Source organism: Mya arenaria, chromosome 13 (assembly GCF_026914265.1).
Source record: "Mya arenaria isolate MELC-2E11 chromosome 13, ASM2691426v1".
Lineage (NCBI taxonomy): Eukaryota > Metazoa > Mollusca > Bivalvia > Myida > Myidae > Mya > Mya arenaria.
Genome location: NC_069134.1, coordinates 6,683,277 through 6,710,332, shown reverse-complemented (window position 1 = coordinate 6,710,332; position 27,056 = coordinate 6,683,277). Strand labels below are relative to the sequence as shown.

The 27,056-nt window shown below is 37.3% G+C and overlaps 1 protein-coding gene across 4 annotated transcripts in view; it reads right to left on the bottom strand.

Annotated features, from left to right (window-relative positions):
- Positions 1–463: 463 nt before the first annotated feature.
- LOC128214740 (uncharacterized) overlaps positions 464–27,056 on the bottom strand; it is a 35,820-nt gene continuing 9,227 nt past the window's right edge. For 3 of the 4 annotated variants that reach the window (XM_052921364.1, XM_052921363.1, XM_052921362.1), the window contains 18 exons: positions 25,999–26,092; positions 11,854–12,180; positions 11,513–11,735; positions 8,474–9,613; positions 7,847–7,992; positions 7,193–7,287; positions 6,947–7,005; positions 6,521–6,632; positions 6,228–6,325; positions 5,869–5,925; positions 5,581–5,688; positions 5,278–5,356; positions 3,144–3,268; positions 2,979–3,025; positions 2,664–2,779; positions 2,347–2,432; positions 1,950–2,014; positions 464–1,650 (listed from right to left, as the gene is read on the bottom strand). In XM_052921364.1, the coding sequence (XP_052777324.1) occupies positions 1,515–1,650; positions 1,950–2,014; positions 2,347–2,432; positions 2,664–2,779; positions 2,979–3,025; positions 3,144–3,268; positions 5,278–5,356; positions 5,581–5,688; positions 5,869–5,925; positions 6,228–6,325; positions 6,521–6,632; positions 6,947–7,005; positions 7,193–7,287; positions 7,847–7,992; positions 8,474–9,613; positions 11,513–11,735; positions 11,854–12,180; positions 25,999–26,092 (3,113 nt within the window). In that variant the 3' untranslated portion in view covers positions 464–1,514. Of the gene's footprint in view, positions 1,651–1,949; positions 2,015–2,346; positions 2,433–2,663; positions 2,780–2,978; positions 3,026–3,143; positions 3,269–5,277; positions 5,357–5,580; positions 5,689–5,868; positions 5,926–6,227; positions 6,326–6,520; positions 6,633–6,946; positions 7,006–7,192; positions 7,288–7,846; positions 7,993–8,473; positions 9,614–11,512; positions 11,736–11,853; positions 12,181–19,590; positions 19,947–25,998; positions 26,093–27,056 lie in introns of those variants that run through there. The other variant, XM_052921365.1, reaches the window with a different exon arrangement.

Sequence of the window (27,056 nt, the reverse complement as noted above, 5' to 3'; positions counted from 1 at the left end):
TTCAAGGTCCACTGAATGGTTATTGACATCATTACTCGTGTTCCTAAAAGTAGACTAGCAGCAGGTTTTTTGGCTTGAATGATAGTGCAGATTTATAATTAAATAACGCTACCGATGTGCTTTAATATACTTTATTTAGACATCCATCAGTAAACACGTAATTATTTTGAGTAGGGTGAGTGTATTTAATAAATATACTATTTATACTAGCACTAAATGTCACACAGGACAACCATTTAACGTATTTCCGATTAGAATTTTTTAGTGGTGCGGCGGGGAATCGAGCCTGCGACCACTGGATGGACAGGAAATGTGTTTAATACTGCTAGACCACGGAATCGTATAGAAAGAATTAAATTCTGAGTTAAATATTTTCCAGGGCATGATCAATGACCAATAAACGTTCCATGTGCCATATCATACCATTTCCAATATGATTGTCGGAACAAAACACGCATTTGTATTTCATTTTTTATTCAGAACATGTCTGATTTCAATGTCATGCATAAAGAACAAATAAAATATAAATTTCTTTCTCTTAAACAACAATTAATCAACAATATAAAAAAGGCATTCACTGTTCCTTTCAACACAAGAAAGATTCAACGTTAAAGATCTAAGTTTTTCAACGTTAAAGATCTAAAATTTTTAAAAGAAGTAAAGTTTTGCATTTTCATTGACTAGAGCTATATCTTAATTCCCTAACAAAATAAATGAAAGAGTGCAATGCGTTATAGTATTATCATATTAAACTGATGTTGAACCCTTTCCATTTGTGTCCTAAAACAGTGTAAAATATGTTCAAATAATTTGTGGTTTAATTTATAATTAATTCTTTGTAAAATCTAGCAAATAACTATGTATGCTTACAATACATATACATATAAACGAATATTTTATCGCCTAACCTTTTTGAAAAATATCAATACATTACCTACTTCATGATATGTATGGCTAACAACTTAATACCGGCAATCGGCGGATTTCATCAAATAACACTAATATAATTCAGCAGTAGCACTTAAGGAGTAAGTCACTAAAAGTCAGCAACAACTCAATCACTAATTTCTGCATTCATTGCATAATTCGCCTGTTTATATATATTTATTTATATATGTAGCAAACATTATTACCCTGGTAACCCATTTTTAATCTGAGTATTGTGGCTACTTGCATAAATGGAGTATTACATGGCATTGAGATCTCCTGCATATAGGACATTCCTTCAATCCAACTTTCACCTACTTGTGGTTCATATCAATGTCCAACTGTGATGATTTATCACAAAAAGACATTTATAAGATACCAAAGGATGTTTGACCTCTAGGCAAATATCTGAACACTTCTGCACGGAAATGCAATATCGTTAATTAATACACAATTTCGTGAGTATTTAACAATCAGCACATTTTTTAAATAAGTTAAAGTGAGCACAATGATTGGCGGCGACCTCATACAGTGGGGGCAGCCTGATCATGACGCCATGGTTCCGTTTCAGAGACGTCATGCGTCATTCAATGTGGGAGAGGGCTGACGTCAATTTCCGATAGGATGAGCTCATAGTCAGCTCCTTCCTGCGTCAGGTCAATGATGAATGTCGCCTCGTGCGAGTAATGGCGGATGATGTTGTCGTCCATGCGGACAAGGATTCTGTTGGGAGACAGGTAAGTGCATTTTCGATACTAAATTTAAAAACGTGCTTATGAAACAGAATAGGAATGCATTTGTTGGTGGCCCACAATCCTTACTCGATGGGTATTCAAAACAGTGTTTTTTCAGGGCTTTGTTGGTATGATGATGTCAGTATATGTAGTTATATGTCCTATTTAATTTATTCTCTAAGATTTGAGATAACATTCTAAAGTATGTTCTTTATAACTATTCAACAAAACGATTTTATTGTTTTCTAAAGTATAACATTTTTGAAACCAAAATCACTTGGAACTCACCCCCTTTTAGATCGTTTGTAGGAGTTCTTTATTTTTGACATCGGTACATGGAACTTTTCTTCAACCTGGAACGAAAACCAATCACTATCACCATAGCACATTACAAGTATGTCGCCATCATGAACTAATATATATTTGGTAAACATGAGTTTTAGAATTCAAGATATATCTAGATACCAGTTTACTGAAACTATGGTTGCGGGGCGGGCATGTATAAGCCTCTATGGTTGCGGGCGGGTGTGTTTAGCCTCCATGGTAACGGGATGGGCATGTAGTGGTCATGGTTGCGGGTTATACAATCCCAAACTGGTAATTCAATGGCGAGGTTTAAATGCAACATATGCTGAATAGTGGCAATTATGTGGGGTAGCTCATTTACATAGGGACGGGAACTTACTGCGTGTAGGAGGCCAGCTAGGGTGGGTGGGGATATCATGATGGCCGTGAACACCGCGTCTTGTCGCTCTCGCACGTATATAAGGACTGCAAGCAACAAACGCAACTGTTAAATATAACGTAAAAACACATGGCCATCAAAATATGAAAATATATATCTTTCGTGATCAGTATACCGCAATTGTCAATAAAATAAATACGGTTGCTGATAGTTTGGCATATATGTTACGCTTTTTATAAATGTTAAAATCATTCTACGCAGAAAAAAAACCTTTTGAATCTAAGCCTATTAGTTGTTTTTATTAAAAAGCCACCCACCTTTCGGCTGGGGCATGAAGATTTGTGGACATGGTTCCAGTTGGTCTAAGCGCGGCCGCTTCGCCACGAAACTGGCGTCATCAGAACTGTCGTAGTGATCGCCGCTACTCGTGATACTGAACGTAGAAATAGGCGTCGAGTTATTGGCAGAGAGATACGAAAGAAGTAAAAGCTATTGTCTGTTTATCATGTTTTATGTTATTTATTAGAACAAGCTATTTAGTCCATTAGTTCATTTTAAACAAAACGTGAAATATTTAAAAAAAAAAAATGTACACTTTTAGACAATGATTTGTCTTATTTTATAAACCTTACCTTGAACTGCATTCCTCATCATTCATTGTGAGATTCATTGGACTTCCCTGCAAATACAAACACGTTTTGGATATTAAGTAAATGTTTTACAAATGAATGCTTTTGCTAAAAAAAGCTACTGTCAATACACCATTCTCAAAAAATGCCGGCGAGCTATACACATACCCGTCCGCTGTCATTGGCGTCAAATGACGGCGAGAAGAGGATGGGCGGCGTGAGGAGATCCGCCATAGGATAGAACTCGGAGCGCTCCGTCATCGGGTGATACTGATCTTCCTGCCGCCGACGACCTGCAACACAAAATCAGTAGTGACAGAGCGTGTTGAATAGGCATGAAAATATAGCCTTATTGGCGTGTTATTATGTATCATGGTTAGGTGTAAGGATGGAGTTGACTCAATATATAACTGTTTTAATTGTTTACGTACATGTATCTAAATCGTAACTACACCAACTTAAACAAGAGCTGTCGTAAGACAGCGCACTCGACTACGCCGCTTTGACATAGAAGTAAATACAATAACGATGTAATATGTGTCTGTCAGAAACAATAAAACAATCAAATTAAAAAGTGAACAAGAATTGTGATGTGACAAAACCGGAATTTTAATGATTGGCAGAAGAGATTCAGTTTCAACTGCTTTCTTCTATTTTTTGTAACAGTGACCTTGATCCTAAGGGCCTCAAACACAATCCCATGGAAGTTCCTCATTAACTCTTCTTACATATCAAGTTTGGTCACACTGACAGTATGTCAATCATAACTAAAACAGCAATCTATTTTAAGTAACACTGACCTTGACCCTATGGGGCCAAAAGGCAATCCAATGAAAGCTCTGCATAAACTTGTCCTATATACCAAGTTTGGTCACACTATGTCAACCCTAACTTGAGTTATTCAGTACTAACCATATTTCTATTTTTAGCAACAGTGACCTTGACCTAGACCATAACTCTTCGGGCCCAAAACACAATCTCAGGAAAGGTCTCTACAAACTCTTCTTTTATACCAAGTTTGGTCACAATATGTAGACCCTTACTAAGGTTATACAGTACCAACCTTTTTTTCTATTAATAGTAGCCTTGACCTTGATCCTAGGCACCTCAAACGCATTCCCAATAAAAGGTCTCCATAAACTCTTCGTATATATCAAGTTTGGTCTCTTTATATCAAACATAGCTAAAATTATTCGATACATAAGGTGACTTTGACGTTCCCCTCCCTACAGCCTGCCCGAACAATGACGCAAGTCATTCGAATAACTTGTTATCCCTTTATGAAAATGTGGTTGAGAATATAAAAATGTGCCTGTCAAATTTTAAAAAAAACAAACAAACAATCATTCAGGGGCCATAATTTGTATTTAGGGTTAAAATAGAGTTATGTGACCTTATTGTAAGACGGGTCGTCGTTAATTGTGGAAAGTATTAAGTGCATTGAATGAAGGGTATAGAAGTTTTTTTTATTAAAATCCCAACTTGCCCTAAAACTTGAACCTGCCCTAAAACTTAAACCTAAGTCAGTCAAGGGCCATAACTTGTATTAGGGATAATATGGAGTTATGTAAACTCATTGTGTGATGGCCCTGAACAACTGTGTAAAGTATTAAGTCAATTGAAAAATGGGTACTGAAGTTATAAATAAATATCCCAACCTGCCCTAAACTTTAACCTAAGTTCCATAGTCAATCAGGGGCCATAATTTGTATAAAGGATAATATGGAGTTATCTAACCTCATTATGTGATGGCCCTGAACAACTGTGTGAAGTATTAAGTCAATTGAATGAAGGGTATAGAAGTTATTAATAAATATCCCAACCTGCCCTTAAACTTTAACTTAAGTTCCATAGTCATTTAGGGGCCATCATTTGTATAAAGGATAATATGGAGTTATCTTACCTCATTATGTGATGGCCCTGAACAACTGTGTGAAGTATTAAGTCAATTGAATGAAGGGTATAGAAGTTATCAATAAATATCCCAACCTGCCCTAAAACTTTAACCTAAGTTCCATAGTCAATCAGGGGCCATTATTTGTATAAAAGATAATATGGAGTTATCCAACTTCATTATGTGATGGCCCTGAACGACTGTGTGAAGTATTTAGTCAATTGAATGAAGGGTATTGGACTTATAAGTGAAAAGCCCAACTTGCCCTAAAACTTTAACCGGACGCCGACGCTGGGGCGAGTAGTATAGCCCTCCTTATTCTTCGAATAGTCGAGCTTAAAAGGTAAAATAACTTTCAGGAAGAAAAATTCATATTGATTCACAATAAAAAGGCTGTGGGCTGGTTACCTTTGGTTACGGACTCCTCTTTAAGGCTGGTCTTGCAGTGCTTCCGGCGCTCCTCGTCGCGGATTTTCCGCTCAGCACCCTGAAGGACAGATACATATTTGACACTTGTACAGGAAACTAATACAAGAAAAGAGGGCAAACAAAACATGAGCAAAAATGCAAGAAAATGAATTATGAGCATCAGATGCTAGCCTGATTTTGACAGTTGACTACTATGCAAAGACAATAAGCAATGTTGCCGGTGAGCGGACAATAAGCTGTTTTGCACGTGCATGATCTGAAAATTAATTTCTTTCTACTGACCTTATCACAGAACACTTTGATCTGGCAGAAGCCCCGGCTGACGGGTCCTGCCTCCTTCCCGGAACTGGAAATGTCATAGGTGTCAATCTGCACGTGCAACGGCAGGCCCTGCAAAACCATTTAGATCTTTTCCACTTAAGATCGGAAATGTACATTTCATATCCTTATATTTGATGAGAAACTGACAGTTAAGTTAAAAAAACACTCGAGGGAAGCTACTTTCACGTGTTATACAAAATTACATTGCCGTAATATAAAAGTGGGAAAAAAAGGCAAATAGGGAAATACCTTGACCCCTTTTTGATTGCTAAAATCCGTGCTGAGGCAGTGAATTGCTACGGACACCTGGAAATCAAAAACATTTTATTCACAATAAAAGCATAAAGGATTGATAAAGGTAGAGAGGGGATTGTTATCATTGTTTCAAGCTTTACAATTTATGTTTTTATATGTTTACAAATAAAAAAGCCACAGGAATGTAATATTAAGCCACTGTGCAGCCCTGGTGGCCAGCACTGGTACAGCAAATGGAGTAGAGTGTGATTCCTATCAATTTATATAAATAGGTATCTTTACAATCTAGATAAGGTAATTAATAAGTAAGCTATTAATTCAAGGACTATCTTGAATCCCCGTTGCATGCGTACCTTGACCGGTGAATCCTTGGTGTTCCAGCGGACAACCACCGCGTTGAAAGCAATCTCCTCTGTAGCGTTAGGGTTCACACCGACACTGTTCTTCGTGTCTGAAAATAAGTTAAGATTAAATTGTAAAAAAATATTGTTTTGCACAACGAAGATGCTTTTTGTTAGAATGGTTATTGTAAAACATAGTTTAGTGTGAGTATTGTTCCTGGCATAAGCAGAAAAGGTGCATTGAAATATTCGAATGATTTTATATATACAATCAAGATGTAGAGGCAGTAATGCCGGTGTCTCACCTATGTCTATGACCCTCTGTTTGAAGCTGTTCTGGCGGCTATGCCAGAACTCCCACGCCTTCCGCTCGTCCCCCAGATGTCGGTCCTGTCGGAACACCACCATCACCACAGACTGCGCGTACACATACATTAAATAAACCCGGAGCATACAGAACATTATACGAGACCTAATGCAAAACATGCTTAAAACACGAAGATAGCTAGAATACAAAAAACGAGCTATTGTAAATTGTATGGAGGTACACTATATCAACGTAATATAAACCATTAGAATGACAATGCATTGAAACAAGAGAATGCCATTAATTGATGGCGAAAGCATTAACATATACGACATTCAAAATCCAAGATGTATTTTTATTGAAATGTATCATGATAAATGCCTTCTCTAGCTTTTTGAATAATCTAGGGTAAGAGGATACCTACCTTTACCATTTGGTTCTTGGGTCGGCCAGTATACTCGAGGGTGAGACCGTAGTACTGGCCTGAAACAGGTGAACGTTACAGCTATATGCACGACACCAGGAATCCAATACACCCACAACATTAACTAAATCATCAAACGCCTTAATTCCTTGGGAAAAAAATCCATTAAATGTTTTTACGTAACAGTACAGCAAAACTGCTTACCAGTTCTGATATACGTGAACACTAATTATAATGCATACTAACCTTTATTGAGGTAAGTCATGCGGTCCAAGTCGGCCTTCTGGGTAGTGGAGATGGGGCACTCGACAAAATACCGGTACCCGCTGGTGTCATGACTCCTGCGGCAGGAAAAAAACGCAGTTATAACAGTTTCAGACTACTTACTATTTTAGCGATGTATTGCTTGTGAAATTGATAGTGTTTTTAAATTGTGGACGTTATATTAAATGATAGGTACACATTTAATCTCTTAAAGTGACACTCTTATTCAAAATCAATACATACACATGTATAACAAACATAATTTTTGAGTGATAACCCTTGAACTACTTACTAAATAATGCATTTATGGTAAATATTATTTACTGATAACAAAACGGTAACCGTGTGTATATTAGCTGAAAACGCAAATATATTAAATGATTGGTGAATGCTAACAGATTTACTGTGATTTACTATCGTCTTATAAGGAAGAAATACCGTGTATTCTGCACCTTTCTTTCCAATTAAACTTGTCTTCCTTCATAAAAACCATTGTTTTCGACATTTATCCATCGTTCTTGGTATATTTTAACATTTGTATTTATTTTGGTAAATCTTATTTGGGAGTAAGAGTGCATCTTTAAATAAGCAGAATGTAAAATCATGTTACTCATTCATCTAAAGCTATCAACTCACAGTTTAAGGGTTGTTCCCCGGGGTCCCCGCTCAACAGGCAGCGGCGGCCAGCATTGCTTCACGTAAGCCATGGACGGCTCGGACTTCCGGCGCTTCGTGACGCGCCCCCGCTGCTCACAATCGCTGTCCTGCTTCTCCGGATATTGCTGCGACAGGGCAAACAACTCTTAGAAAATGTCATGAGTTAATATCTTCTTAGACACCATTCTTATGTATAACTAAACTGTATGATTACAAATCATTTGGAAAGGTTTAATTTGCTACTGTTTCATGTTAGCCTATTAAAGTTGAATACATCTAATTGAAATATCATGTAGCCTCCAAGCGCTAATGACATATACTTGCCAAAAGATATTACTGATACATAATAATGTATTGAAGAGTTGAATAACATTTTATACAAGAGTCATTATTTATAGGTATTGTAAACATTATTTATTGAACGGTTTCCAGCCCCTTGGTGAGTTTTAATTTACCCCGAAACATACTCCTTTGATATAAAAAATGTTGTTTAAATTATAAAATTTTGTGAATTCTGTAAAGGTGAAGTGACATCTTAACTAAATGCCCACATTTCTGAATGCCTGTATTTGCTGGTATGAACAATCGTTCCAAGAGGATACATACCACATTATTATGGTTTCTTGGTGGGGCATCACTATCATTTCCATCTGGAGATCTCACCGCAGACGGGTTCCTCTTCAGTGCACATGCAGGCCCCAGAACCGGCACCGGGGCCTCGGGCATATAGACGCCCTGAGACATGTACCGTTCCATCAGCGCATCCCTCTCGGCCGTCTGCAGGGAGGCACCAGGCGCCTGCAGCGGTGGGAACATATATGGCGGGTATACGGGGTGGACGCCGGGCAGGAAGTAGTTAGGTGGAGGGAGGAACGGCCGAGGAGGCACAGTAGGAATAGCACCTTTTTCAGGACTAAGAACACTTTGGAATGCATTTTGATTGTTTTTCTGGCTTGGTACGGACTGTGTTCTCATAAACTGCGGATGTTTGGCGATGATACTGTCCGCACTTACACAAGGTGTTAATACCGGAATTGCACTTGTTGTACATTGTAGGTCTACACTTGAGCACTGGTGTGTCGTGCTAGTCTGATCACAGGGTTGTGTCGTGGGGAGGGTCGATGATGGGAGAGTGCCGGGGTCAGCAGGAGGTGGCCTCTGTGCCACCGCGGCCTGGTATGTTGGCAATGAGGCTGCTACCACGGAACCTGTGGAGTCCACGGGCAACACTTTTGAATACAATGATGAGGTAGCTCCATGTCCATTTTCTGCATTTGGTGTCGTGCTTGACATAACAATCGGTGTAGATGTGACATGATTTGGAATGTCCGATTTAAATGATGGGATTGCCGACACGGCTGTTTCCAGTTCCGTCTTTTCAGACGGCTTCACAACAGCTTTTGCGTTCATCCTTTTCTTCAGTTTCTCCGTCAAAGCTTTGACAAGTGTCTTTGATATTTCTTGCGCTTTCTCAGTTCCGTGAAGTTTAAGTTCTCGTTTACGACTGTTTCCAGGAGCACTTTTCACATGACAAGTCAAAGGCGCTGCTGTCTGGGCTACATTTCCGGTGGCCGCGCACTCCTGTGAAGGCGGCTCATTTCTCACAGCGTCCAGGCTCGGCATAGCAAGCTCCTCATGCACTATGATTTCAGAGTCTGGTGACTCCACAAGTTCTTGAATTCCCTCCGGTACGCCGGTAAAAATGACGTCACCTTCCGCGTTCATGCATGACGTCTCCACGCAAACCTGTCAGTAGAAATCACAATGTACAATCCAAGTAAACTTAAGGTAAAGATTAGCTTCTTAAATAAAAGTCTTCATGTACTTCCGTCTACACTTCATGCAAAAACTGCAAGATTTGCCACATGTACTTTGACAAAAGAATTACGAATTTGAAAAGCTATAATGCGTTAAAGTTGAACCGTTTAGCAGAGCTTTGAAACTTCAATAAACCTATCAAATATCATCTAAGTGTCATCTTAAAGACCGGAAACAATTCAATCCATTCTCAAGACGGCAATTATAGTCAATTATAGTGTTAACAATCAATAGCATGATGACCACGTTCGCAATAGTCCATAATTAAGGTTTATGGTGCACAGTTGCCCTTACATTTCAGACATTCAAACTGGACGACTTATGTGTGCAGAATGAGAATTTCACATGAGAAACGATAATGACAACCAAATTTACAATTTGGCTTCTTTCTGTAATGGAAAAAAATGCATCGTTTGATGCAGTCTACCTTCAAATCAATATAGAAAAAAATGCTAAAAGTTCCTTAATGTTAGAAAGAGACATCAAATACCCCCACCCCATTGCAACCGACCAACCGTACAACCTAGCTCCTTCCAGGATTAATCTATGTAAAATCCGTGTAACATGAACACTACTTGTGTCTCAAAAAGTTTAAAAATCCTGACCTAAAGTAAGCAACTCCACATGCTTGTGAAATGGGGCGTGCGAGTGTCGCTACAATGAAACGTAACGTCCTAATGGCGAGCAGGCGAGTGTAATTTAACCGCTTTCACACAAAATGATGGCAACTGTTGGCAATATAAAGACCTTTAGTTTTTATCATCTCGAGGGTAAACAAATCGCAAATTTTACGATTACTATCATTTTAGCTCAAGCTAGAAGTGCAGTTAAACATTAAAAGCAACACACATCTTAGTCGATGAATGTAAATAGTGGTAGGATGTGTTCTTTCTTTCGCCAGCAAACTTCGTTTTACTAATGTCGTCTGCATTAGACGTGGTCATTTAACATTTTGAAGGGTTGCCTTTTAATTCTGACCTTGACCTTTGAGCAACTTAACATTGAATGCAATGACTATGTTGCCAATTCTTTTCGCAAACAAGCAAAAAAGGGTAAAGTTGTCAAAGCACAAACAATGTGCATGTATGCAATATTGTACCTATATTAGTTTTCAACTTCTGTCATTAAGTGATCTTTAACCATCCCAGGACAGTCAGAGATCGGGACGAGGCGTGTTGAGTGGTGTGTTTATGTGGTTCTTTTTTAATGTCTCTGAAGCATTGTATTTTTTCATTCAGGACAAACTATTGATAATGTTTCCGTACAGAGAACTACTATACGTGGTACAACCTCGCCTGACCTTGATGTTTAAGCTTTGAAAAAAATCTTCGTATACGTAGACACGGACATACACACTAAAGATGTCGGTATAGTGCAACCAGCTGTTTGTAAGACACCATGGGCGACAACTCCCTTCCCATCATGGTTAAAAGGCAAAACAATTAATCATTCTTAACGTGTTATTAGCTTTATGTTTATTAAGTACTGATAAATTCTATTTAACTTGAATTCACCGAAGTTATTGTTGATTAAGGGCCTTCATTTTCGCGGAAATAAACATGATTTAATTTATTTTCGCATGCATGACAAAAGTTTCACTACGAACATATTGTTAGAATCAGAATATAGTCGAGTTAGTTCAATTTGTATAAACACATACGTAACTCATTGGTTATATCGAAGGTAAATTGGTTCACACCGGACATGACAATGTCGGTCAATAATTTCACCTTTGTAAACATGCTACAAGTTAAACTCTTATTTTTAAAAACCTATGTCATTGAAACGTTGGCATTGTTATTTACTGCTCCAGATATAGTTACCCACCTCATGAATGACCTCCTCGTTGAGGGTGTTTATGCCCTGGGGGCCGCCATGTAGCGCCAGGCCTGAGGTGACTGCCTCCAGGAGCGACCCACCGGAAGTGACAGAGCTGGCATCCCCGCATTCACGGTTAAAGAACTTGTCCACGTCTGAGGCTAGGGTAGTCTGCAGTAGCTGGATGTACTCCCCTTCCGGTCCGTCAATCTTGGCAATCGCGCCGTCGTCCCTGGGATGTGATATCGTGTATATTGTACGTGTTTGCAAGAAAAATAACAAAGACTTTTAAATTGAACAAAAAGTTTAAACACAATCGATAAAAAAAACAAAATGGGAACAAACTCTACCTCATAATGTCATATATAGAGTTGATTGTCTCCCCTATTTTCATACCGCTCCTGTCGAGAGCGGGGAGATTTATGTACTCGTGCAACAGGGCCACCGCCGACGCTTGCGTGTCATCGTCCACCGCCGCCGTCGCCACTGTGAGCGGGTGACCATAGAACCCACGGATGTCGTCTGGAGGCCCGTCTGTCGTCGGCGAACCCCGGCCGCCGTCGGGGCTCTGCTGGCCGCCCTTGATGTCGTCATCGTCGTCGGTCTTGTCGCATCCGTCATTATTGTTGGTGTCAAAGTTGTGCACCTCCGAGTGAGAATCTGGCTTCAAGTCCTCACTGAAAATACCACATAGGAGAATAAGTAAAACTTCTGATCTACTAAAAACATAGTCGCTTGGAAGATCGTATGGTGCCATGCCAACGTCTTCTTTTTTAACTAACTGTTCTGGACACAGTTTCAAAGTAATTTTAATTTCTGTTCGTGCTTTATAACCAATTAAAATTTCAAATAGTTAAACATAACTTGACTGGTAGGGAAATGCGTGTGTACACACAAAGTGATCGCATGGCCGTGTGCAATTATTTAAACAAGGTAAATGACAAATAATTAAACAAAGACTGAACGAGGATCGTCCGTCATCATCTGTCACGTACGTTCTCCACATGTACACTCGTTTAGGCTGATCGTGCCTTATTTATATAAACTTTAAAATCTTAGCTGATCTCGATTTTCCGGATTTTTTACCGACATTTTTTCTGATCTCGTGTTTAGCAGAGTATTTTTTCATATAAAGGACCTCTCACTTTCGATAGGAGTTTTTTTTCAGCGCACAATGTTCGAATAGTTAAGCTATTATAGGTTTATTTTTCGTTCAATTAGCCTGTATCCATGTTCTAGCTATACACCAGTGCATGTTAGTGGGCTTGGCATTCTAGAAAAAACTTTGTGTTTTTGGTTTAATTTAATATCATCACACTGTTACATATTGCATCATCATTAAATAAATAGCCTTATGGTTTATTGAACCTTTCTTGGCCATTTTTATGTATATGAAATCAATCACGAATCTGCAAAAATTGAAAAAAATGTCTTCCAATGGCCCAAAATACAACAAAATAGTTCAAAACTAACCATTCCACATGTATACCAGTGGTCAGTCATGTATAGTATGGCCATGCTTTGATAAATGATTAAATCTTGTTTATTTACTCAGTTATTGGTGTTTTGCAAATACACATAACCATGAAATGTTGTACAGATTTAAATTATCATTCCGCGTTGAATCAACAAAATGGGTTCCCAAAATACGCCTTTCCCTTATTGTTAAATCTTTTTCCTTATGTAAATGGGGAAACAGTAATTTTATTAAAACCAACTCATATTTAACATTTGGAGAAACTCACATTTCAGAATTCAAATCTTCCAAGTTCTTCCTCTTTTTCAGGTCGAAATCATTTGAAAATACATGGCTTATTAAACATATGTAATTAGGGCGAATAATTGTGAAAAATATATTTTTATATACATGAGTTGAGATGTCGATATCTACTTCTGAGAACATGACCTGTAATTCCCCATTTATGAATCTATTATGAAAGTCTTCGCTTTCGTCATCTTCCTAGAGTTTTTCCCTTTGCGACTTTGACAAAAGTAATTGATTTTCATCAGAGTCGTTATTTCTGTAGTTATTTACTGTGACTGGGAGAAATACTTTCGTTTTCCTGTACACTCTCTATCGTACTATTTGTTTTTGTTTTATTTTTTATTTTTAAGTAGAGGCAGTTTAATGTGGTATATTTCTTTTAAACGAAGGGTCACTAATACTCCCTGGGTCACAAATACTCCCTATCTCCTCATTAAAGATATCCAAGTTTTCTTCAAGGTTTTCAGTAGTTGTTACATTTTTGTAGATTACCATTGTTAGAGAATCTAATTTCAAAACAAACGATTATGTTGCAGCAATTTCGGGAAAATAAGAAGAAGATCTATGTGTCTTTCAAAGAAAATATATTGTCATATTGTCAGAAAATAATCAATCTGTACATGTTCATTTTTGTTTCTTTTTCCAAAACGAAATAAAAAAGGGGTTTGAAATTGATTCACCAGTATCAGCAAAAATAGGAGTGTGATAACTTTTAATGTTTAGCACTCAATATTGATAGCATATGAGTCTCAAATAAAAGGCAATTAGCCAAACCTGAAAACAAAATAGTTAAATCATGCATACACACGGTATTTCCCCAAATATCCCCAACCTCAACACCAACTCCCGTTGGCATTTGCGTTATAGGCACATACTTGCCCCTGAGGTAAATCTGCTCATGGGGCCAAAAAATCCCCGAGGTAAAACCTCGTCATTTAAACGGCGTATTTGAAATGTTGAAAATTTTCATAATGTTTTGGTATGTGTACGGTTGTTTAATTTGTAAAGAACCCTGTAATTTGCTGTATATGATTCTCATGTTATTTTGAATAGACTTAGTGACACAAAACCGATTTCAAAAAGTGGCAATTAATAATTTCCATAACATGAGTGATACAAACCTGAAGTCTCGACTGTTACGGCATTTTACAGTGTGGGTCACATTAGCAGACACTGGTCTTTTTAAAACGAATATTTCATTATGTACAAACGTGACATGATACAATACCATCAACCAACAATCCACGCTTACAAGGAAATATATGCAATTAGTGCGCAACTAATCATGATGCCGGGTACAGTTTTGTAGAGAATTGAAATGGTTTTCAACAGTGTACCCAAATCTGTCTAAATCTACATGTTAAAAGCAGCAAGCTAGTCTCGCGGAAAGGTGATAGTCGGTAATTTTAAAGCTTCGAGAGCACAATGGCCCGAAGTCAACAAAAGGCTCGAATAACATTTTATCCACTGTCCTGTTGCACGGGTGATGTGTGCCGTAAGGCCAAACACGAATACAATTTGGAATAGTAAAACAAGCCAATAAAACCCGTAATAATCTAGATATGGGACAATACATATACACTCTATAGTGTGTCAAGGAGCTCACGAAACAAGTAATCAGACATATGTTGCCTGTTAGTCAACGCTAGAAAAACGAATCAGAACAGCGCTGTGGTCTCAAAAAATAACAACTTGTTACAAAAACCGCCACAATATGATCAATAGATATCTGATTGATCGTGGCATTTTGTTTACTGGTGATACAGTGACAGTGGCGGACAGGGTATGGCGGGAAATCACGGCGGATCGATCCCGTATCCCGGGATACCGAGGACGGGTCGTCAACAATCCCTATCGACATATGAATTTACCGACAGCACATCTTAATGGGCTCTTGAGAAGAAAAGACAATATTCATTGTCACTTTATTGTGAGATCCAATTAGGAGATGCGTTAAAATATATCTGAAATCAATTAAGCAGATCAATAGCGTTAAAACTATGTTAAATATTAAACAGGGACAGTAGAGTAGCTTACTATAACTTGCTAAAACACTCTTCGTTAATGAATATATGCTTCCATTTAAATCTAGTCGAATGGCTTCCGAATTTTCAAGTATTTTACATGAGATCGGCAGACCACGACCATATAAATATTTTACAACGACTGCTAAAACTAACTTTAAAAGGATACATGTATTTAAATTAACATTTCACGTCACTTGTCTGACTCATGGTCGTGCAGAACTTACTGAAGCGTTTGAATTAAATTATTAACTTGAACAATTTTCAAGTATCGTCTTAGAAACTGAAATGTTGCCCTTCGCATTATTCCTTCGTAGGCCTCTTAGTTTCACAATGGAATACAGACTTTGGTCGTTTGGCTATGGAAATAGTACATATAATCATATATTGTTTTATAAATAATTTTTCCATTATATGTTTTTGCTCATTTGTTCTTAAGCGCACGGTAAAGAAAAACAAACAAACACAACAACGTCTTTCTATAATTTAGCTGTAGTTTGCTAGACGCGACCCTAGGAGATGATATGCTTTTTTGTATCGTAGTGTTTCCATGTACGCATTACAGACAATTACGGCCCGAACTGGTGGTTAGAGGCCACTTTTCGACCACTTGATGAAAGATCCTACCCTGGATGGCCGCTAATTGAAGGCGCGACGATACAACGTGCCCCCGGCCAACGCATGTATAACATTGAATCTGGACAATGTACGGGCTGTGTTGAAGCGTAAAACTTAACAATCGCCATCCGTAATTTATCATTAACAAAACGATGATGAATGCGATCATATCAATAAGGCATTTGGTTATTTGTATATAATTATCATCTGCAATGCTTCAAAGGGCGTTTCGACATTTGAACAAACTATCATTGCATAATTACATTTATGTAAATTTGACGTGTATGAGTCAATGTACTAAAGTCATTGTATGATTATTATCATAACGAAATAAAAATGAATGAAAACAATTTCCGCTCTATTGGGTTTGAAATAAAAGCATTAGCAAAGGTCCTGAAGTAATCTCATGTGAGGTATAAGCTGTTTAACAAGAAGAAATCGATCACGACAATCAATGCGTCCATTGTTGGGGCTCTGTCAACATATAGCCCACGATCGCTGTATGATCCCGTCAGTTGTATGACCCGCTCACTGGACATGCTGTGGGCACCCAAACTTGGCCCAACAGTATTCATAAAAAGCATTCCCTCTTTTGTTGTGAAGCAAGTTTCACATGATGCTGCGGTAGACAGATTTTTGAACTGTTGACATGCGCAAAAATGCATGATGTATCAAGTTATGTTAAGGTGTAGTATTTCGATCATTTAAACAATTAAACACTTGTTTGTTTGTGGTTTTTAAACTCGGGAGAGGAAATCCTTTGCATTTTTCCCGTCAGATCGCTGCAACAAAATACCAAGTGTACCCATACTCCAAGGCAATATTTTCTGGTCTATGTTGTTTCATGCTTACACGTAAATGTGGCTCGAAGAGATGTCTTCCGAATCTTAAAAAGTATGAGTTCAGCAGCGCCATTTAACGAACAAAATGCAAAACAAACCAAAGACTCACATCAATTTGCCGGATAGTTCCCAAGTACACCACTGAAAGAACTCCTCAATCTCCATTGTGGTGAACATTCAAGTTTACACCAGTCATATATGGTTTCGCTGACATATCCACTGTAAACAGGGATTTGCACGGGGTTCCCGTGCACTGTAACTACTATAGACTGGCCTCTGGAGCTAGCCGTAAAGACACAGACCATTCTGAACACTGAGCTAAACATTACTGATGTTATTCAGGAGAAACTGAAAAGTTGTACTTAAATGATAGCTTACAGTCAGTCTGATTATTGCATCTATGTTTTAAATTGTAATTATTAATGATAAGATAAACGATAATTTTGGACGATAGTACCGGTGAAATAAGTATTTTAAGAAACTTATCTGTTAAATGATGTTCAGCAAAGCCCTATTATGTGTATTTATTTTTCGGAAAACTCGCGAAAGACCTATATTTTACATGCTCTTGTTTCGTGAATGTATGGTTCTTTGAATACGATGAGAAGATGAGAATGCATATTTTTTGAAAGAAAGTCATATGGGGGATATGGATGAAAAATTACACTTCAATAAGATATCGTCAGCATCAAATTACTAGACCATGGTCACGTATACTGAAATTACAAAATCTTGCGCTCACAGATGACTGATTGTATAACTGGTAATTTAAACAAAAAACATTAAATCATAGCGAAATCTAGAAGCGTAACGCTGATTGCGCTTGTAATTTTAAATGTGAAGGTTTCTGTCTGCATTCTAAATTATGGACATGAAAATTACCACATATATGAATAATGAAATAATAGTGTATTGTTTAAAATGTTAATTTCATCGCCAGAAGATATGACAATTAAAGCCCCGTTAACAGCTGTAATATATTGAAAGTGAATTCAGTGAAGAATGAAAATAATTTTAAAAAATTGGCCACTTAGCGCGAATTTTCAAATCGAACTTCGAACAGCTAGGACTTAGTTTCCTTAGAGAGTTTTGTTCCCTATCCACAGCTTTAAGGTCGTTTGAAATTAAAATCAAATAAAAAGCAGCAAGCGAACGTAAATAATGAATCCCTAGTATGCAAACTATGTCCATGTATTCATGCACTAGACTTATTTTGTCCGAAATACAATATCATTGAGAAAACATTGTATGGACGCCATTTATACACCGTCCATTCTCGAGCTGGTGGACATTTGCGGACAACTATCTACCGGGCTTGTAATACGAGCCCACGCTATCACTTACAGGAGCTCGGGTCAATGGCAAGCTCCCTCTTGATTTCCATGTCGCTTTTTTAGAAATTCAAAACAAGTGTTTTTTATGGACAAATAAATGGACCATTGAATGCCTTTAAAGTTTAAGTCTCCCAGTTAGATACACTATGTCGTTGGTGTTGGCTTCGTGACAATGTAATATTTAGATTTACTATCTAACTGAATATTAATATTGATCAATATAGATTTTGTCAAAATTGTTTGTATTTCAAAAACCGTAGTATAGAACTGAATGTAATGGCCTCTTAACCTTGAATACACTAAGAGTAATTCATTTTGTACAGAGATCACAGCGTCGCCATTTCATTTCGAACAACAATGACGCATTTGTGACTGATTACCCATTCAGAATGTAGAACACTGTAGTTTTACATCACAATAAAATAGTTTGAATTTGTAATACAAAACTAACAATACCAATGAATCGTGAACAATATCTTTGACCGAATCTATCCCTGGGCCGCTGGGCAGAAAGGACATCGCAGATCTGTACAGATGTAAGATCTGATAAAGGAATTTGAGCAGTCCAGTTAGTCTTGACATCGGACATTCTTATTGTCTGAAGTTTTACAAATGGTTGCGAATGACACCCAATAACCATCGTGACTACTGAACTTGAGTTACACAACATACAATGGTGACAAAAGTCAGAAAGCATTTTTAGACTAAATGACATTCCAAAGCACACGCACACGCACTGAATTGCTGGCAATAGTAAATTCAATCAATTCCACTACAAACTCCAACTTAGCTTTATTAACCAAAAATAATAAGACCATTGTTTCCCTAACACTAACCATATTTCTGCCCTAGTATAAAAGAAGGCAAGAATGAACAGAAGTTTGTAGACAAGGATACATTGAAACTATAGCCATTAAAATACTGGTAATTTATCGTGGGACGTTAGACCGTTTACAATCAACTAATATGGATTAAAGGTGTTAAAACCTGCGACAAGAACACCGCCGGTTGTCAATAGAAGATCCATTGAATTACCAATAGCTAGAAATAAACGAAACCTATGACTTTAAGGAACATAAATAATGGCAATACATAATGAAATATGTTAAGTTTAAAAAGAAAATGTTGATTACAAAAGGCAATATGCACATCTCTAACACTGGAACCAACTGTTGTTCTGTCTTCGATGGCTGTTATACAAGCACCGTGTCGGTACAAGTTTACTTACCATGTTATGAGCACACATGTACCAATTCATACTGTCCATTTCTCGACGAACATTAAACACTAAAACAATTAAAGTATAACTTCTACCAATTATATTAATAAACCAAACACATATATCCAAGGTACATACATATAATATCCATATCACCGATGTCACTCCTAATTATGATCACAATCAGCCAACTTCCCCAAACTATCGAACATTAATTACCATTTCTATCTCCGACCATCAAGAAATAAAATCACTAAGTCCTTAACGCAACCACTCGCATCCTACCTCGGACATGTATCCAAACTCATGCTATTATTACTCTTCTGTAAAACCAGGAAAACTCGTTCTTCAGGTTTTTTGTACAGCTATTGTTAGCTGTCGGAACCTGTTCGGAGCCCATGCACTTTAATGTCGGCCATGCTTAAAGCTTTCAGGCGACTGTCAACCACTCTAGATTGGGCGACACGGTTCCGTGCGCGCCCATATTGGAAAACGCTTTTGAATTGGGTTTAGGTTTAGATCGTCATTCAATTGAAATCGTGGTAAACAGAAGCACTAAAGCATTTCAAAATTATATCCCATTCAACTGTGTGTAGTTGTGTGAAAATAATGTAAATATTCACGACCTGAGTATTCGACCATAAAGTTGTATAAAGCCAGTCTTACTCAAAGTTTGATGTAGCTTTAATGTTACTTCATACAATAATTATGGCTTAAATCACACAATAATAGTTCGTTTACTCTGAGTCATAAACTAAATACTTTTTAACAAAAGAGATTCAACAATGACTGAACCTATTCAATGTCTATACGCCTGACAATGGACTGCAACAACGGAATAAATAAATAACAATTGTTAATAAAGATGCATGGTTTTGTATGTATCGCCTACCAAGTGTATAGCATTGTTTTTGAGTTATAATTAGTGCTAAACGACTAAACGACTACCTGAAGTAGATGTACGCAAAGTATCAAATCAGGAATACGATTATATGTATGCAGCGGTAACACCCCCACCCCCCTTTGGCCCTCGAATGCTTGATCATAGTTTGAACAGAGATATGATGTTACCCCTTCACATAAATCACTTTTATTGTACAGGTGTAACCATTTCACGTTTGAGGCTTTGTTACACAAAAGTGAGGTAGCGACGAGTTTTGGTATTTGTTAAATTCGGCCGAATTTTGGTAGCGACAAAAAATTGTTGGATCGTGCTGTGTAACGTAATAAAGCAGTTTTAATGACATCATCAGTTAAACTATCAACACAATCGTATTGAACGTAATAATACATCATCATCATCATCATCATCATCATCATCATCATCATCATCATCATCATCATCATCATCATCATCATCATCATCATCATCATCATCATCATCGTCGTCGTCGTTGTCGTCATTATCACCACACCACCACCATCATTATTATTATCATCATCATCATCATCATCATCATCATCATCATCATCATTATCATTTTCATCATCATCATTATCATCATCATCACCACCACCATCATCAGCCGCAAGGGAGATCAGCCGCAAGGGAGAAGGGAACAATGGACCATACTATATAGAGTTTTTGTCCTTGAGTCAAACATGAACTGCCAAATATTTGTTTTATTATCCTTAGCTTTTCTAATCAATTTTCAAACAATGGGTCACAGAGCTATGGTTCCTTTACTAACGTATTACAGTTTGATTCGGATCATTCGGAGTTCCTCGGCCGGTTGTTTTCGATAAAAATGGCCGAGGAGTTCCGAATGGATTCGGATATAACAAACTCAGTATGAAGACATGCAATAGCTATATGGGGAATGAGCAGGACTTGTTCCCCTTGTCACGAGCTATATACAATGTAGCTATGTTCGGAATAAGCTTTATGCGATCGTGCAATGCTTAACTGCCAGTTTTATGTTTCATTTTGGTAAACCTTTGCTGTATTGGCATTAGGATTAACCGATCCTATTTTTAAAAAATCAAAACATTTTTGTGTGTTGGACTGCACCTTCATTTCTACGAAGAGTTGCAACCTGCTATTTAATAAATTAAAATTTTCCTAGACAGTGACTTCCCTTCACAATTTGTTGTTTTTTAAAGTATCCGACGCGTGAGGTTTAAGTGACAATCTTTTCAATACAAAATTGCGGCTTCCGTTACAAATGTTAATGAATTTTCAAACTGAGGTAAATGTTGTCTTTCCACTGAAATGAAGACGCAACTTCGAAGATTTTGTTCAAAAGGCAAATACCAAAAGTTATACAATAGCCTATTTGGCCTAGTTTTTATCTATTTATAGTTTCTTCTTTTGCGCAAAAGGCATCTGATAACAGTCTGGACACTTTTCATTCGTACAACACATCATGACTGTCATGTTTTCAGGAAATCGCAGGTAAACATGTTACGGCGTAATAGGATCTACCTGATGTTGTTTCCGCTAGTTTTAACGTTGAACCCGCAGACATGAGTATCATGATTTAAAAAAAGGAACAATAACACGTCGCGCAGTATTACTACGCTGAATAATTTCGGCATATATAATTAATTATGTTCAATTACCTATACATATACTGTGGTATTCGGGACCCAAGAGGGTGGTACGCGGGACGCCAAGACTAAACATGGACGCGGACTCGTTAACTATTATTATTTTGCTATGCAGGATTCTGGTTGAAAATGAGTATTTGGTACGCAAGTGATGGCAAGGGATGAACATAATTATGTTGTTAACACTTTTTGACCAATCCATATGTATAATTTTATAAGATATGTATGTATGTGTATGTATAATTTGTCTTTATGTTTGAAAGCAAGACGAAAAACGATGCAAATTTATTGTTCATTCATAGGTCACGGGGTATAATTACATGTTGTCTTGTTTAATAGAGAACGAGTTGTATCCCTTGGTTAAGCTATATATTATTTTATGCGAATTACTATTGCAAGCATTTGACTAGACGCATTCAGTCGTGGTGAGCTGTTAAAACCGGCGCGACTTGGAGAAGACGGACCATAGAAGGCCTATTGGTGACATACAGTTATGTTAGGAGAAGATACAAACGTTTTCAAGTTCGAGGTGCCATTTCGTAAATTATATTAGAAGGCCCTCTCATAGGTTTGCAAATATGACTTAATTGCAAACTGTTTTGCTCGTCCATCTTAAGTGGTTTAAACTAATGTTTTTAACTTTCATTGTGCAGACTGAGGAAACCGTTGTTAATCACTATCGAGTCCGGTTCCAGGGCAGAAACCATTGCTGTGTCCTTTTTGAGATGTCATGAAAAGTACCTCTGGTTGGGATCGGACCCACGACATATTAGGTGAGAGGATGGCACTATCATTATATCATAAATGACAAAAACAGAACACAAGAAGTTTGTTAAAATGTTATAGAGTGGACGACGACGTTGATGTACACAGCAGACAGACGACTGCGTCGGATAACACTAATCATTATCGTCTGCTTCACATGCTACACAGGTTTCATCAAAGGGGTACATCACATAAAGGTTTTGGGTTGTCTGAGGGTATTGATAACCCTATACAGCTGGATCCCTTGTCGAACATCTTATCTAATTCTTGCAATATTGATGGGCATATCTCAACTAAGGTAGATCACCAGCAGTATAGCAATGTTCACTGTGGAGTTATGACCTTCAGTCACAATATATGTTCTTCCAGTCCTCTACCCAGCATTCATAACTCATGATTACCAGATTTACTAACAATGTTATGCACATAAATCAATACCTCAGCCAAATTTACAAAACTTCTTGTGTTCTGTATTTGCCATCTATGATATAATGATAGTATCTATTTGCATGGCAGGCATATATTCATTGCATTCGGAACTCCTCGGCCATTTTATCGAAAACAACCCCGGATGTATTTGGACGGTTTACATACTCAAAAAGTGGTACGTTTAAGTCCGCTGTAAATAGATCGCGTAGTAATCTTAATTAGTTGTTAAACTTTATGACTATCCCTTGGGAATCTTAATTTTGTTTGCAATAATACACTTCACTGGCAATCAATTTAAACTGAGAGCAATGAATAAAACTCTTAAACACTACATTTAATTAATGATATTATTCAAAAATGTACGGACTACTTCAACTGATGTCCCGGCATACATCCGATGTTGTTTTTGGAAATAATGGCCGAGGAGCTCCGAATGATATTCATTGGACTCTTTTCTAACGCTGAAGTAATTTTGAAATATGGCGATTGGTTTTGACAAGGAGATCTTTTATGTTATTTTCTCCGGATTGCATCAGATTTTTACACGGATGATTTAGCTATCAAAGCAATTGACGTTAGACCTTTATTGAGTATTTCATTGATGTTGATTTAAATTTGGCCCCCTAATAGTTTTGAACGATATGGTTATTGAATAAATCGTTGACGGCACAAGACGCATGAAAGACCACTGCCCAAACCACACAGCTCATCTCGGCATGCGAAGTAAGCCAATAGGTTGAATGAATTTAATTTGTACAATTTCTCCCATTCTCGTTCACCATTACCTTTCACCTGAGTGACGATTTTATCACGATCGAACCTCTGATGAATGAGAATGAATTTCTCCATGCATATTTAGTAAAACCATGACGCTTAGCATTACTTAATACCAAGCTTAAAGGTGCGATCGATCTTGGTGGAGAAATACCTAGGTTCCCTGATATATTTTCCTCAAATGACACTAAAGGGTATAGTACAACTCCTCCAGTATATTAAGAAATCCAACTAAAACTTTTTAAACTTTGTAACCGAATTACATAGTTCGAAACATATTTGAATAATTTGACGACTTGTAAACAATTCCATTAAAACAACATTTAAAACAAAACGAGGCAACGCTCTAATCTTTAAGCATGAAACACTTCTAAAGTCATAGTTTCATGACGTAAAAAACGTGAGCAAGGTGGGCATGGACGGTAATTTGTACATTAACACACAAAAACGAAGCAGGCATAGGCGATACAGTGAATCTACGGCGGTTTAAGGCGTGTTAATTGAGGTTTTCAAGGATGATTTCGAAGATGGCGTATACACACCCGGCATGAACGATGGCAATCAAAAACAAGGACGTTTTAAGGAGAAACATTTGTTTAAGTTGAATAGAGAATGAATAAGACTTAATTTAGAATACAAATAATATGAATTCCTTTTCAATATTTTTATGAGTTGTAAAGCGTCTAGGTATTTCTTTGAATTTCATTGCATTAACAAATGTTTTCTAAAAATATTCCGAAATAAAACAAGATCACAAAAATAAAAAGACATACAAATATATACTTTAAACTACTATTTCTTGGAATTACATAAATGGCAAATGCTTTTTTAGATTCAGAAAATATTGCCGCCATGTATTCGTGATTTACAAAAATTGAGTATACATTATTATTTTAAGTACCTCTTTAATGGACTATGGCCCCAATACTGACAGAACATTGAAGCAGATCTCACCGTTCGTCCTCTAAATCCATGATAGCGTCAAAAATACTAAAGAACTCCATCGCCCTTTGCTCGTCCGTGCTTATGACACCATAGACTACACTGTTTTAAGTCCGGTCCTCAACCCGGACATTGGTCAAACGGAGGACCCCAAACTCGCCACCCAAACAGCTTACGGCCCTGGTGGATCAGGGTCAAGGGTGATGGACATAAATGGACACATTCGGTTCGGTTATTTAAAACCTTTTTTCAAGCAATGTCATTAAAATGTTAATAAGAAAATAATGCCATCAACAGATATTATCGGTTATCTTAACTGATGTCTAATGAGATTCAAAGCGGTCATTTATAATGCAAAACACCTAGTTTATAGTTTGCAGCAGCCAATTTAGACAAAGGCTATCACCGGTAATGATGAAAGGCAGTGGACGATCACCTATCTACATTGTTGGCATCTTTATTTCTGCGGCGAGGGTTGGTGTGAAGTAGGTGGATCTTAACGGTTCTGTATAAAGAGGCATTCTGACGCACAAGTAACTCTAGTCTAGAAATTTTGTGCTTTCTACACGAAGAGAGCTCCAAGATTCTATCTATATACGACTTTGAACGTTTTAAAATGAATTTCCACAGATGACATAAATCTAATTTTTAATCGTGTTTATATTTTGCATAGACTATTTTAAAATACTTGTACCATAACAGTTAATGGCCTGTGCAAATACCGAGGTAACAAAACAGTAAATGTAGTCGGTATCTAGAGCCAAAAGAAGTAATATGACACATGTGAACATATAAACAACTAAGTCATAAGGAATTGTGCTCTATTAGTCCGTCAAAGCCGGCATTTTACTATGTTTAATAGATGCATTTCTTATGCGATTTCTTTCATTTGTGTGTAACATGTGCTATCAGCGCAGAAAGATTATGAAAACAAAACCGCGCTTAGATCCTGTTTAGTAATCGTAAGGATCAAGACGGTAAATTTCCAGGCGTCACCCCATTTTGGGCATAGGCTGCGTTTCCAAAGAAATATCATAAGGACTTTTATCGCAGAGATTCTGGCCGTTATTTTACGAATGTTTACGACTAAGATATCTTATTGTGACGGGGCCCTGGTCTTTCGGAGGAAAATATGGTGAAATCAAGAATGAGCTTTTACACCTCATATTGCACCGAATCATAAACTGGCTCAATAACAGTGTTAACAACAAATGTATCCCTATATTAACTCACAAGTCCTCGTCCCGACACGCGCTGTCCTCGAGTATGGCATTCACATCAATGCCCGTGTCCCGACCTATCGCTTCCTGGATGTCTTCCGCCGTGACTGGAATAATATCAATACTTACAACGTTTTTTAAGAATTTTCAGATTGACTATTATGTATAATGTATAACAGCATTGACAATATGTTCGATGCTAGGAAGCCTTTACAGTTATTCTTGATTCCTTGATTGACGAGGGAGAGTTTTCACAGTTCTCTAAACACCATTTAAGATCTTCGCATAGTCAAATTTGATCAAATAATATCATTTTAAATTTATAATCAGAATATCAACTAGAAATAAAGATATCACATGTTGCAAGGTCTGGTGAATACAGAGTGGGATAGCACAGTGGCTCTCTTGTTCAAAATCAATGTTACTTTCCCTCGCCTTTGGCTAGAAGCATTGCTTTGCAATAAGCCCTGTGTGGTAAGGCAATGACTGGAACATTTCCTTTTATTTCTTACATGCTATTTTAAAGCTGATCATACAAAGTCATGTTTATTTATGGTTCAACGCAATTTGCTTATTATACAGTTGTTTGTTACAGTGTAAGATCGCTATATATTTCACACAGTGAATACTAAAAGCTGTATTAACTCTTGGGTTTACGTGGTGAAATTTACTTAAATTTTACCCTAAAACAAACACTTTTTCTTTTTATTTATTACCTTAAAGGAGGTAAACTGACAGTTAATTTTAGTTATCCATAAAAGCGAGCCAAATTGTATGCGAACGTTTTATTGTGGAAAAATGTTTGTTAAAATTGTCTTCAAGCCCTGTGCGCGCAGACGTTAGATATTGTAATGAGAGCGTGCTAAAACTGCATTGGAATGTACTCTATCAAACTTTTATTTCACTGTTTGAGTAAAGTATCATTTGAATTGCAATGATAAAGCTCTATATACAATTATCACCGGAATGAATATAATGAACAACATTTATACTTCATTGTTAACATCAAATGGTGAATTTAATACGAGGTAAAATTGAAATACAGCTGATGAAGACGGACACTCTACTGAA